The sequence below is a fragment of the Erpetoichthys calabaricus genome, chromosome 9 (genome assembly GCF_900747795.2).
Source record: "Erpetoichthys calabaricus chromosome 9, fErpCal1.3, whole genome shotgun sequence".
NCBI lineage: Eukaryota > Metazoa > Chordata > Cladistia > Polypteriformes > Polypteridae > Erpetoichthys > Erpetoichthys calabaricus.
In genome coordinates, this window is record NC_041402.2 from 92,245,866 (window position 1) to 92,259,857 (window position 13,992).

At 39.2% G+C, this 13,992-nt stretch overlaps 1 protein-coding gene across 1 annotated transcript in view; it reads left to right on the plus strand.

Moving 5' to 3' along the window:
• The window catches only part of prmt7 (protein arginine methyltransferase 7), a 43,372-nt gene that overhangs the window by 27,377 nt on the left and 2,003 nt on the right, over positions 1 to 13,992 (plus strand). The window contains exons 10-15 of the mRNA XM_028809896.2: positions 8,143 to 8,226; positions 10,048 to 10,095; positions 11,484 to 11,573; positions 11,656 to 11,817; positions 12,138 to 12,212; positions 12,486 to 12,646. Coding sequence (XP_028665729.2) covers positions 8,143 to 8,226; positions 10,048 to 10,095; positions 11,484 to 11,573; positions 11,656 to 11,817; positions 12,138 to 12,212; positions 12,486 to 12,646 — 620 coding nt within the window. The remainder of the gene's footprint in view (positions 1 to 8,142; positions 8,227 to 10,047; positions 10,096 to 11,483; positions 11,574 to 11,655; positions 11,818 to 12,137; positions 12,213 to 12,485; positions 12,647 to 13,992) is intronic.

Below are 13,992 nucleotides of genomic sequence, written 5' to 3' on the forward strand. Positions count from 1 at the left end.
AAGGAAAGAGAATTGTGTTTAGTACCGTGAGTCAGATGGCAAAGAAAGAGTGCACCTTGTAGGTGTGAATTGTTTGCAAAATTCTGAAGAGAAAAAGCAGTGTGATCAAGAAGTATAGGAAGAAGCTGGTAAATGAGGAGAACCAAAAGAATAATGTTTGTGAGCAAATAAAAGGACTGAGCTGCACGTTTTTAAAAGAAAAGATTGTGAAAGTGTTGAAAAAGGTGAAAATAGGTAAAGCAATGGGCACAGCAGTTAATGGTGTATGAAATGCTGAAAGCAATGGAAGGTCCTGTATTGGAATGGTTGATATACCTGTGCAAGATGATCGTGTGTGAAGAGGGTAATTTTAAAGATTGGAAAAGAATTGTGCTCAATGTACTTCATCAAGGAAAGGATGGTCCATTGTAGTGCGGATCAGTATAAGCAATTAAGTGTTTGGAGCAGGTAATGAAGGTGGTAGAGAATGAATCTGAGAAAAGGTGAAAGCTAGCAGAATGTAGTTTGGTTTCATGCCAGGGAAGAGGAAAACATCTGTTTTCTTTGTTCTCGGTCAATTATATTAAATTCGTCAAATGAATGGAAAGAAGTTGCATTTTTAATTTGTAGATTTGAAGAAGGCATTTGATAAGGTGCCATGAGAGATGGTGAGATAGGTTTTGAGGTAATAGTTGAGATAATGAGGAAAAACAGTTTGTTAGTTTGGAGCAAAAATGGAGGATGATTGGGTGAAGAGAGACACCAATAATGGACGAGGCTTAGGTGATAGCCGCTGAAGATGCAACTGGAGGTGATGTCTGAAGAAAGAGAAAGAATGGGGTCACCCCAAATGATGCACAAGACTGAGGAAAAGGGAGGAAAAATACTTGGTGGGGTTTTGACCTAGGTAATCCCAATAATGATAGATAGATAGATAGATAGATAGATAGATACTTTATTAATCCCGATGGGAAATTCACATTCTTCAGCAGCAGCATACTGATACAATAAATAATATTAAATTAAAGAATGATAATAATACAGGTGAAAAAAAACAGACAATAACTATGTATAATGTTAAATATTAACGTTTACCCCCCCTGGTGGAATTAAAGAGTCGCATAGTTTGGGGGAGGAACGATCTCCTCAATCTGTCTGTGGAGCAGGACAGTGACAGCAGTCTGTCGCTGAAGCTGCTCTTCTGTCTGGAGATGACATTATTTAGTGGATGCAGTGGATTCTCCATAATTGATAGGAGCCTGCTGAGCGCCCTTCGCTCTGCCACAGATGTTAAACTGTCCAGCTCCATGCCAACAATAGAGCCTGCCTTCCTCACCAGTTTGTCCAGGCGTGAGGCGTCTTTCCTCTTAATGCTGCCTCCCCAGCACACCACTGCGTAGAAGAGGGCGCTCGCCACAACTGTTTGATAGAACATCTGCAGCATCTTATTGCAGATGTTGAAGGAAGCCAGCCTTCTAAGGAAGTATAACCGGCTTTGTCCTTTCTTGCACAGCGCATCAGTATTGGCAGTCCAGTCTAATTTATCATCCAGCTGCACTCCCAGATATTTATAGGTCTGCACCATCTGCACACAGTCACCTTTGATGATCACTGGGTCTATGAGGGGTCTGGGCCTCCTAAAATCCACCACCAGCTCCTTGGTTTTGCTGGTGTTCAGGTGTAGGTGGTTTGAGTCGGACCATTTAACAAAGTCATTGATTAGGTCCCTATACTCTATCTATCAAACCACCAAAAATTGTAATATGTTATGTGTAGGTATCATTGTTTTCCACTAGGATAAGACAACACATTTATATGGTCATTACTACTGCTGCATTTCTTCTGTCTCATTTGGTTTGGGAAATACACAGGATACAACCACAAATACATTACTGCTTAGTTGGCCTTACTTTCTTCTCAAAGCTGTGACTTAGGGAATTCTTAAAACTTAATTATCATACCTATTTGGGTTGAATTTTTTGCTAAACATTTTGTTTTTTGTTTTTGCAATGTTTGTTTTTTGTTTTTTTGGAGACAGGCTGCAAATTCTAATTCCAGCTCATTGTCCGCTTAAGACAAACAGAACAGTGTCCTGCCCTAACAACAACATTTATTTCTATAGCACATTTTCATACAAATGTACCTCAAAATGTTTTACAAGATGTCAAAGAAAAAGTTATAAGAAAAGAAAAAAACAAGTAAGATTAGGTAAGAATAAAAATAAACAAAGTAACAAATGAAAATAAATCCATACAAACTGTTAAAACATAGATGTATAATTTGTAAATGAGTAGCCTCCTTACATATACTGTAATATCACAATGTATGTCTTTACAGATGAGTACAGTGATAATGTCAGATGGCTGGGAGGATAGAAAAAAAGGGGAGGGGGGGGGGAGGAAAAAAAGACAAAATCTGCAGGGCTTCCAAGGCCAAAAGACCACCCAGCCCCGACTAGGCATTCTACCTAACATAAATGTGCTTAAGTCAGACTTCGTCTGAAAGGATTCAGTGCAGTCGTCGTGGAAAATGAATGTTATCTTCGTTCCCTTGTACTAATCCTTGTCTAAGGAGTTAAGCAGAAGTAAGCTTTAAAAACATGCTGTGCTGAGCAAACGGAAAAAAATATTTGTCAGAAGGACTCAAGGTCTAATCTTCCACACTGAGACTGCCTTATCACGTTTTCCCTTTGTTTACATCTGAACGCCATAACAAGGAGTCAAGGAATCAAGTTGCAGAAGGAGCATTGAAGGGGCTCAAGGATTGTGTATAATAAAGTGTTGACTGTTGCATTTTCATAATGAATATTAAATCACGCATTCTAGGGGTATAAAAACTTTGCCCCACCCAAAAAACAGTTGTTCAGAAGGGCCCTGACGCTGTCATGTAATATTGATTGCCTGCTTTTCTGAAACCTGCTCACTGTGACGATGTGAAAATAAAGCAGCTATATGACCACACCTGCTGTCTTGTCTAAGTGATCGTCCACATCGTGTGGCCTAAAGCAATGGACATTATTATTATTATTATTATTTTTTTTTTTTTGATTTTATTGTCATCATTCTATACAAATAGATCAATTTTTACAAAAAAAAAAAAAAAGGATTGAAAACAAATCCACCCCTGAGAAAGAGAGCATGGCCAACAGACTAAAACTTAAAAATAGTAAAAATAAATAAATTGAAGAGTTTAATAGGCGGATACAGGTAAATGGAGACGAAAAAGAAATAGGGAGAGAATCTACTTCCTCAGTGCTTTAAGAGCTTATTCTAAAATATTATTAATTAGATCCTGCCAGGTTTTGAAGAAGTTCTGCACAGATCCTCTGAGAATCTGATTTTTTTCCAATTTCAAATAATATAAAACATCAGTTACCCACTGACTTAAAAGAGGAGAGTTAGGATTCTTCCAGTTTAGCAAAATACGTCTGTGTGCCAATAGTGTAGTGAAGGCAATCAGTTTGTTTGTCCTTCTCCACTTTAAGCCCATCTGGAAGAACACCAAACACAGCTGTTAATGGGTTAGGAGGGATTGTGACACTAAGGCTGTCTGAAAGGCAATTAAAAATTTTTTGTCCAGAATGATGTTAATTTGGCGCAGGCCCAAAACATGTGACCCAGTGAGGCTGGAACTTGATTGCAGCATTTGCAGGTTGGATCTTGCCCTGGAAACATTTTGGACTTTTTCAAGTGAGACAGATGTGCTCGATATATAATTTTGAGCTGAATAATTGTATGCTTTGCGCATATGGAGCTCGAATGAATTCTCTGCATTGCTACCTTCCACTCCTTTTCTGATATGTTGAGTGAGAGATCCTTTTCCCATTGTCCTCTTGGATCTTTGAAAGGGAGGGACTGTAAAATATTTTTCTATATTGCAGAAATGCTGGCAGAGTCCTCGAGACTGAGCAATATTTTTTCCAGCATAGAGGAAGGTGGGAGATAAGGAAAATTGGGCAGGTTCTGTTTGACAAAGTTTCTAATTTGAAGATAGTGAAAGAAATGTGTTGCTGGAAAATTAAATTTGGAATGTAATTGTTCATAGGGTGCAAAGATGTTGTCTATATAAAGATCTCTAAACAATTTAATCCCAAGTGTTTTCCAGATATTAAAAACTGCATATGTTTGTGAGGGTTGAAAAAGGTGGTTCTCATGCAGAGGTGTTACAGATAAAAGATTCTCCATCCTAAAATGCTTTCTACATTGGTTCCATATTCTGAGTGAGTGAAGCATAATTGGGTTATTAGTATATTGGCGATAACTTGCATTTATTGGGGCACAAAGCTAGGAATATAAAGAAGTACTGCAGGATTTTATTTCTATTGCGGACCAAGCCTGTGTATGTTCATCTATTTGTGTCCAGGTTTTTATAGCTTGTATGTTTGCTGCTCAGTAATAAAACTGAAAGTTAGGTAGAGCCATGCCACCTTCTGCCTTAGGACTTTGTAGAGTCGCTCTTTGGATACATGGATGTTTTAAGTTCCAAATAAATGAGGTTATGGTTGAATCTAATTGCTTAAAGAATGATTTATTGATGTATATTGGAATGTTTTGAAATAAAAAGAGAAGCTTAGGAAGGATATTCATCTTAATAAAGTTAATTCTTCCAGCTAAAGTGAGGTGGAGGGTTGACCATCTATGCAAGTCTTGCTTAATTTTTTCCATTCAGACAGCGAAATTTTGTTGATAAAGAGATTTATGTTTACTTGTGATATTTACTCCTAGGTATTTAAACTTATCAGCAATAATAAAAGGGAAGGTGCCCAATCTAGTATTGTATGCTTGAGAATTCACTGGAAAGAGCACATTTTTATTCAAGTTAATTCTGAGACCAGAGATCTTCTGAAATTCTGTAAGTGCTGTTTGGACTGCAGGTACAGTATTTTTTGGGTGTGACATATACAAAACCATGTCATCTGCATATAGAGAAATTTACTGTTCAAGTTCTTCTCTGATAATCCCCTTTATCTGATAAGCATTTCGACAGTGAACGGCCAGTGGTTCAATGGCGATTGCAAATAGCAGTGGTGACAAGGGGCATCCTTGTCTGGTACCCCGTTCTAGTTTAAAGTAGTCTGAACAAATGTTGTTAATACAAACTGAAGCTTCTGGATTGGTATACAGTAATCCCTCACTTATCGCGGGAGATAGGTTCCAAGGCCGACCGCGATAACTGAATTTCTGCGAAGTAGGGACACCATATTTATTTAATTATTTAACATGTATTTGGACGTTTTTAAACCCTCCCTGTATTGTTTACAACCCACCCTTTACTCTATTAATAACAGGGACAACTGCTAAGCAATATGAAATCGGTAGATAAGTTTACACTTACTGTATAGCGAAGTACACGTAGCTATATATGACGTGATGATGGTGATGAATATGCTGCGCAGTAAAAATGATGACGATGAAGGTGATAATCCCCTGAATGCAGTAGCAAGAGCACGTTAATGTTGAATGAGTGAGATGAGACTTCCTGGTTAATGCAGCACTCCGTCGCTGAGCCAATCAGCAGCACACAGGAACTTAACCTCTTCAAAGGAGTGCGCGTCAGGAGCAGAGTCTGTCAGAAAGACAGAGGAAAGCAAACAAATCAATAGGGCTGTTTGGCTTTTAAGTATGCGAAGCACCGCCGGTACAAAGCTGTTGAAGGCGGCAGCTCACACCCCCCTCCATCAGGAGCAGGGAGAGAGAGAGAGAGAGCCAGAGAAAAACAAACAGTCAAAAATCAATACGTGCCCTTCGAGATTTTAAGTATGCGAAGCACCGTGCAGCATGTCGCTTCAGGAAGCAGCTGCGCAAAAGATAGCAGCATGAAGATAATCTTTCAGCATTTTTAGACGAGCGTCCGTATCGTCTAGGTGTGCGAACAGCCCCCCTGCTCACACCCCCTACGTCAGGATCAGAGAAAGTCAGCGCAAGAGAGAGAGAAAAGTACGTTGGGTAGCTTCTCAGCCATCCGCCAATAGCATCTCTTGTATGAAATCAACTGGGCAAACCAACTAAGGAAGCAAATACCAGAAGTAAAAAGACCCATTGTCCTCAGAAACCTGCGAAGCAGCGAAAAATCTGCATTATATATTTAGATATGCTTACATATAAAATCCGCGAAGTCGTGAATCCGCGAAAAGTGAACCGCGAAGTAGCGAGGGATTACAGTACAGTAGTTTGATTCATGCACAAATATTCGGGCCAAACCCAAGTTTCTCTAATGTAGTGAAAAGGTAGTTCCATTCAATCATATCAAATGCTTTTTCTGCATCCAACGATAATAATACCTCCGGGGTGTTTGTCTTTGCAGGTGAATATCTTACATTGAACAGACGTCGGAGATTGGAAGCTAAGTGTCGGCCTTTAATAAATCCAGTTTGATCTTGTGATATTACTGAATGCAGCACTTTCTCCATCCTTGTAGCTAGGACTTTGGAGAGAATCTTAACATCATTATTCAGAAGTGAAATTGGTCTGTATGAAGCACAATATGATAAGTCCTTGTTTTGTTTTGGAAAGATGGTAATTAATGCTTGGCGAAAAATTTGAGGTAGAATTTGATTGTTTCTTGCTTCTGTAAATGTTGCCAATAAGAGGGGAGCTAGCCGAGTGGAGAATTTCTTATAAAATTCGACAGGGTATCCATCAGGGCCTGCTGCTTTCCCACTCTGAAGTGACTTTATAGCATCTAGTAATTCCGATAGTGCCAGAGGTTTATCCAATTCCTCTGCAATAAAAGTATCTGTAATGTATCCAGAAATTGCTGGGATTGTATTGCAAACTTCTTGCTTGTGGATTTGTTGAGCTAAGAGCTTATTAGCTTTCTCTCTGTGTTCATAGTTGTGATGTCTTGATTTAAAAATGAGTTGTTCAGTTTCTTTGGTTGTTAAGAGGTTGAGCTCTGAATGCAGAGCCTGTCTTTTCCTATGAAGAGCCTCACTTGGACACCTGGCATGTTCTTGATCTATTCTAGTAATTTCGCTGGTTAGCTCTGATACCTTCTTGGTTTCTAATTTATTTCTGTGGGAAAGATATGAAATGATCTTTCCTCTTAAGAAGGCCTGCAATGGACATTTTTCTCAGAAATGTTATTTCCTTGCTGTGGGTTTGTTTATAGAAGAAATGTTTATTCTGTATCTTTTACTTACCATTAGAAAAAAGGAAGTCTAAGATTTAATGTAGAATCCCGACATTGTGTTTTGCCTATTTAAACGAATCAAAATGTAAAAGAGTTGTGCTGCCTAGGCACTGTAGATGAGTTGAATTATGTAGCCAACATTTTATCCTGTGGTTTGGTGGCTTTAAAGAGTGTCTGATTATATTTCCCCAGACTGTTATGTCTGTACGACAGGTACACAAGTATCAAGTCTAGCCTGGGGTACAATACAGACAGATGGATTTCATATCCTAAAGTACACCATACTAAGTTAAGACTTGTCTTTGGTTCAGCATTGTTCGTGCTTTCCTAAACTCACCTATAGTTTACTTTGCCACTATTAGAAATGACGTTTGTCCTTGGTGACATATTACATTATCCTGCTGGAAGGATACATCTGAAAAAAGGTACACTGTAGTCATAAAGGGGTACGCATGGTCAGCAACCGTGCTTAGGTACTGCACCATGTCTGCCAACAACAGTCCTACCACTGTCAAAGAACCTTTTGATCATTTGCCTTACCCATTGTAATACTTAGTGAAACAACGACTAAACCTCTTAACCAAGTCTACTTTTTGTTAGCGATTTTCTTAGTGGGGGGGGGGGGGGGGCGGGGGACACTTGAATGTTTTAGCATTACAATGACCATACAAATTGCATATTGCAATTTTGGGTTGTTCAATGGACTCCATACATGTCAAGAAATGCTGCTGCTCACAATACTGATCACATATGACGTATATCGAATTGCAGCTACATGATTGGCTCTTTGGAGGAGGATATTTTGTAAGTTGGCCCTGCTTTAATATCTGAGGTTGCATTTAAGATATGGTGTTGTGTTCATTGTCTGCTTTCACCGTCACATTATTGTCACAAGCTTGCAAGAATCTCTTTGTTCAGTGTATGTGCAGCAGTAAGTTTGATTCTGCCAGTTACAATATGAGTAATCCTGTGCTATTATGTTATAAATCAACATTTTTGTAACTTTTAAATGAATTTTTTTTGTTTTTTTAGGTCCTGATGCCTGATGATCTGTGCTTGAGTGTGAGCGATGGAAGTCTGCTGCCAATCTTTGCTTGTGTTCTTGGTGCACAGAAGGTTCTTAACATTCTTTCGATTTATATGTCAAGTGACAGTTTTATTAGTGACAAAACTGGTTATGAACCTGACCTGTAGTAATAACGTAAAGTAAAGCAATCCTCTATAATAACAGGCAAAAAGTGACCTACTGGTGTGAAGTACATACTGTCTATGTGTGTGAAAGACTTTGATGAGCTACTTTAGGTATACTGTGCATGTGAGTGTATGCATGATTCTGTGAATGCTGTGTCTCTTGTGAAAAAGGCTGAGAAGAGTTAGGGCATCTGCTCCTGAATAATACATGGAACAAGAGGTCTTAGCTGCAACTGTAAGTTTGTGTTTTGTCTTGGTAGAATAATATTTTACTCTACTTTCCCCTTTTGTATTATTAATATGTAGCCTTTGTCAGAATGCCTCAAATCTCACAGACTTACCACTGTTTATAAAGTATTGTACCATATAACTTCCCTTCTACATTTTATAACCTCAGGCAATTAGTTGTAGTAAAAGACAAGCAGGAGTTAAATTACACTTTATGAATATTATCAATAATTCATTATTTAAATAATAACAATATGCAAAGTACAAGTGAATACTGGCAACCATATAACCTGATACATGTTGATGTGCAGTTTCAGGCTGCACACAGACTTGTTAGTTACTTAAAATGTCTCTAGTTAAGGCATCGTTTGTGGTCCACTTTCCTCAGAACGGGCCGCATGCCTGTCTCAATATGGCTGCCGAGCTGTGCTGTTCATTGTGTTGTCCTTTTCTGTTCATGCTGTGAGATGGTCTTTCATCAGTTTGGTAAGAGAGAGAGAGTGAGGTAAAGCAAGCAAATTTATAGGTTTTCTGTCCAATCCCTAGAGCCAATAGGGTGTCATGATACTTAAAAGCTTTTGATACAAGCCAGTTCCAAACAGCCATACTTCAGACCAATGGGGGGATAGAACATCTTCACACCTGCCCCCAAAACCATATGTTAAGGTAAAGCTTGGCAGTTGGGCAGCCTGGCTTACCTGAAGGGGTTGACTGAGAGACTTCAGTATTGGTCAAACATGTTTGAGACAGTTCCGCCAACCCTGTCATAAAATTCACTTTCCTGACTTAGTCCTAGGGGGGTAAACATGAATGCTTCTCACTATTGTAACACTAATATTACATTGGTTTGCCTAAGGTACAAATAAAGACATACAAAATATATCAAGTTGTATGCAAAATTTCACATCACAACAGTTTGAGCTTTTAACAGATGAATGCTGTTTTTGCATCTTTGCTGATATGCTACTGATCCACATTGAAGTAAGACAGCATTCTGTGCATGTAGGCTCCACATTTCCCATGTCTATTTTTGCTCTACTCCTTGTGTGCATCCCAGATATTGCCATTGTATCCCAGTAATGTCTTCAGTTTTTTGGTCTCTAGTGTGGCCCTTGTAACACCTTTTCTGTGCCTTAAGTGTTCTTATTCTGTACACCGCTATCTCATCACTGCACATCAGTCTTTGCCTAGCTTTCCTTAGTATGGAAACTCCTTCATTTCTCTTTCCATTATTCTATGCTGTTCCCTAAACTTTTATTCTTCTCATCCCCAATACAAGTATGAGGCTCTTGTTTCTGTTAACTCACAGACAGATTATAGAGTAACCAACATCATAAATAACCATAAATATTGTAAATGAGCCCTTTGTTTAAAGCTGTTAGAAGTATTTCCTATTTCACCATAATGCTTATGTATTTTCAGAATGTAATTATCAAGTGTTTGTTCATTTTCTATGCAGCTTGAAATTGAATAGGGTCAAGTCTAAGATTTCATCATCTCTCTCTCTTGCTCTTGAAGGTATACAGTCTGGAAAGCTTTGGCATGGCTCATAAAGTAATAGAGCAGGTATGCTTACAACAAAAACTTGATTTTCTCTGTTAAAGGTAACAGTATACTGTCGTGAGATGGGAGACAAGAGGCTCTACAGCAGGGGTCTCCAACCTTTTTTCCCTTGAGAGCTACTTTTACAAAATGAAAATGGCCGAGAGCTACTCATGTTTTCTAACGTTTACTCTCATAACTTATTTCAACCCAAACAAACTGAATAAGCTTGTTTTGCCTGAACATTTACAAAATGTTGGTGTCCACAACTCACATTTTGCATTAAAACATCACAAAAAATATTTAGTTCACCTGCAAGTGCATTTTGTATGTCTGTATGCATTTTCTAGTGTTTCTTACACTATTGAATTAAAACATGAATGCTCTCAAAACAAAACAATGCAATTCCAAATACACAGATATTACTTATTGATTTGTCATTTTATTCCATGTCACTGTTTCACTTCACAAGAGTATTCACGTGTCCAGTTGCATGTGTGATGTGTTTCTTAGTTAGTCAGATGACTGGCACTGCATGGAGTCAACAAGAGAGGCAAGTGAATGGTGGAGTGGAGCAACTCAGGTTCACCCTTATGGAGTCATTTAAATGTTCATCTGTCAGTCTTGTTCTGAACTTTGTCAGAAAAGGCAGACTCACAGATGTAGGTAGTCCCAAACAAAGCAGACATTTTCAGAGCTGCTTGGTGAAGATTCTTATAGTTGTCTGGCTCTACTAAGCTCCAGAAATGTTGAGAATGCTGTTGAGACTTTAACTGCACATTATTTTGAAGGTTTACTAATATATAAAATAGAAAATCCAATGTCTGTATGCTTTTCACGAGAGAACTACTTAGTGGATTTAGATCGTTTTTTTTTCTATAGTTTGCTTTAACATTCTGGTTGATTTTTGCGACTTCTCTCATCGTACTAAGTATCATAGTTCACTTGCTGTACCGATTTATTTGCGCGAATCTGAGAAACACGCAGCGGGCCCAGGGGAGGGGCCTTCCTCACTCACTCGCCAGTTTCGGGGTGTGTTCCTTAACTCCGCTTAGCTAGCGAACAAGAGAACAGTTGAATTGAACTTTGTTTGATATTTAAAATAAAGTGTTACTTACGTCTTGATGAGTTTGAGTCCGGATATTCTGTTAAGTGTATGGCACATTGAAAAGATTGCAGTTCAGATTGTGGATCATGATTTTGTGTTGAAAGAATCGTGATGGTTTTTTGGAAAGATCGCCCACCCCTAATTTGATTAATCAAGTTCTCAAATTTATGTAGGATTCATTAACCCTCCTCGCGAGCGACGTGTTGGAGACCCCTGCTCTAGAGATTATCAGAGATGTGTAAAAACTTCCTAAGGAGAACTACAGGTAATTTTTTAACTATTACTATTTTTTTGTTTTTTTCAGGTTATTGCTGCCAACAATCTTACTGGAACAATTCATCTTTTGGATAGTCGGCCCGAGCTCTTAACTTCAGAAAGTTTTGGAGGTGAAAAGGTATATGCAATTGTTTTTTCTTAAATATCGAATGTGTGGGAAGGTGTCGCATGGCAGGCACAAAGTTCTCCTCCTCTTCCAGGTATCGGTGCTAATTGGAGAGCCCTTCTTCACTTCTTGTTTGCTGCCCTGGCACAGTCTGTATTTCTGGTATTGCCGCACTGCCCTTTCTCAGCATTTAGAAGATGATGCCACTATCATGCCTCACTCTGCATCACTTTTCATGGTTGCCGTGGAATTTAAGGTAATTCAAGCTACTGTGATGAATTGTTCTATTATTGGAGGATTAAAAAAAAAAATTTCCAAAAACCAATGTAATAAACAATACTGACATATGTAAGTTATCAAAGTTGGACAAAAATGCAGAGCTACAGTAATTAATTGCTACTTACATTTACAGAGTACAGTTGATGGACCATTCTGAAGGTTTCCATCCTGTATATGAGGGGATACAAAACAGTCATGAGCAGGTTCTAGTTAAGGAAGCGTTAATATTCTGCTTATGTTGATGTGCATGGTAGATGTATCTTACGACTGAGTTTTGATTATTTGCCATTCCATCAGGATCTGTGGAGAATAAGAAGTCCTTGCGGCACATGTGAAGGGTTCGATGTGAGTGTGATGGATGAGATGATTCAGGTCAGTTTCACAAGTCAAAGCACTTTTTTTTTTTCTTTCATGTGTTATTGTTCACATATAAATATAAAAAGAAGTTGAAAAACAAAAATTATTTTTGTTGTCCGCATAAAGTACTTTATAAGGAGGAAGCAATGGTACAATGTGTGTCTGTGTATTTGTATATAGGTATGAGTATGAATGTATGCAGTGATGGGTGGGAAGAAATTGGTAATAAATTTACTAGATGTATTTCATAATCAGAATTTATTTTTCTGTCTATTTTGGAACATTTAGAAATCATTGGATTTCAGGGAATCCAAGGAAGCAGAACCACATCCTCTATGGGAATATCCATGTTGGGCAGTCTCAGAGCCAAAAGAGGTCATGACCTTTGACTTCCGCCAACATGTTCCAGCAAATGAGTTGAACTGTCAAGGAATTTTACAACTGCAAAGGTAAGGAGGTTAAACTGAAAAATATAAATATACAGTGCATCCGGAAAGTATTCACAGCGCATCACTTTTTCCACATTTTGCTATGTTACAGCCTTATTCCAAAATGGATTAAATTAAATTTTTTTCCTCAGAATTCTACACACAACACCCTATAATGACAACGTGAAAAAAGTTTACTTAGAGATTTTTGCAAATTTATTAAAAATAAAAAAATTGAGAAAGCACATGTACATAAGTATTCACAGCCTTTGCTGTGAAGCTCGAAATTGAGCTCAGGTGCATCCTGTTTCCCCTGATCATCCTTGAGATGTTTCTGCAGCTTAATTGGAGTCCACCTGTGGTAAATTCAGTTGACTGGACATGATTTGGAAGGCACACACCTGTCTATATAAGGTCCCACAGTTGACAGTTCATGTCAGAGCACAAACCAAGCATGAAGTCAAAGGAATTGTCTGTAGACCTCCGAGACAGGATTGTCTCGAGGCACATATCTGGGGAAGGTTACAGAAAAATATCTGCTGCTTTGAAGGTCCCAATGAGCACAGTGGCCTCCATCGTCCGTAAGTGGAAGAAGTTCGAAACCACCAGGACTCTTCCTAGAGCTGGCCGGCCATCTAAACTGAGCGATCGGGGGAGAAGGGCCTTAGTCAGGGAGGTGACCAAGAACCCGATGGTCACTCTGTCAGAGCTTCAGAGGTCCTCTATGGAGAGAGGAGAACCTTCCAGAAGGACAACCATCCCTGCAGCAATCCACCAATCAGGCCTGTATGCTAGAATAGCCAGACGGAAGCCACTCCTTAGTAAAAGGCACATGGCAGCCCTCCTGGAGTTTGCCAAAAGGCACCTGAAGGACTCTCAGACCATGAGAAAGAAAATTCTCTGGTCTGATGAGACAAAGATTGAAGTCTTTAGTGTGAATGCCAGGCGTCACGTTTGGAGGAAGCCAGGCACCGCTCATCACCAGGCCAATACCATCCCTACAGTGAAGCATGGTGGTGGCAGCATCATGCTGTGGGGATGTTTTTCAGCGGCAGGGACTGGGAGACGAGTCAGGATAAAGGGAAAGATGACTGCAGCAATGTACAGACATCCTGGATGAAAACCTGCTCCAGAACGCTATTGACCTCATACTGGGGTGACGGTTCATCTTTCAGCAGGACAACGACCCTAAGCACACAGCCAAGATATCAAAGGAGTGGCTTCAGGACAACTCTGTGAATGTCCTTGAGTGGCCCAGCCAGAGCCCAGACTTGAATCCGATTGAACATCTCTGGAGAGATCTTAAAATGGCTGTGCACCGACGCTTCCCATCCAACCTGATGGAGCTTGAGAGGTGCTGCAAAGAG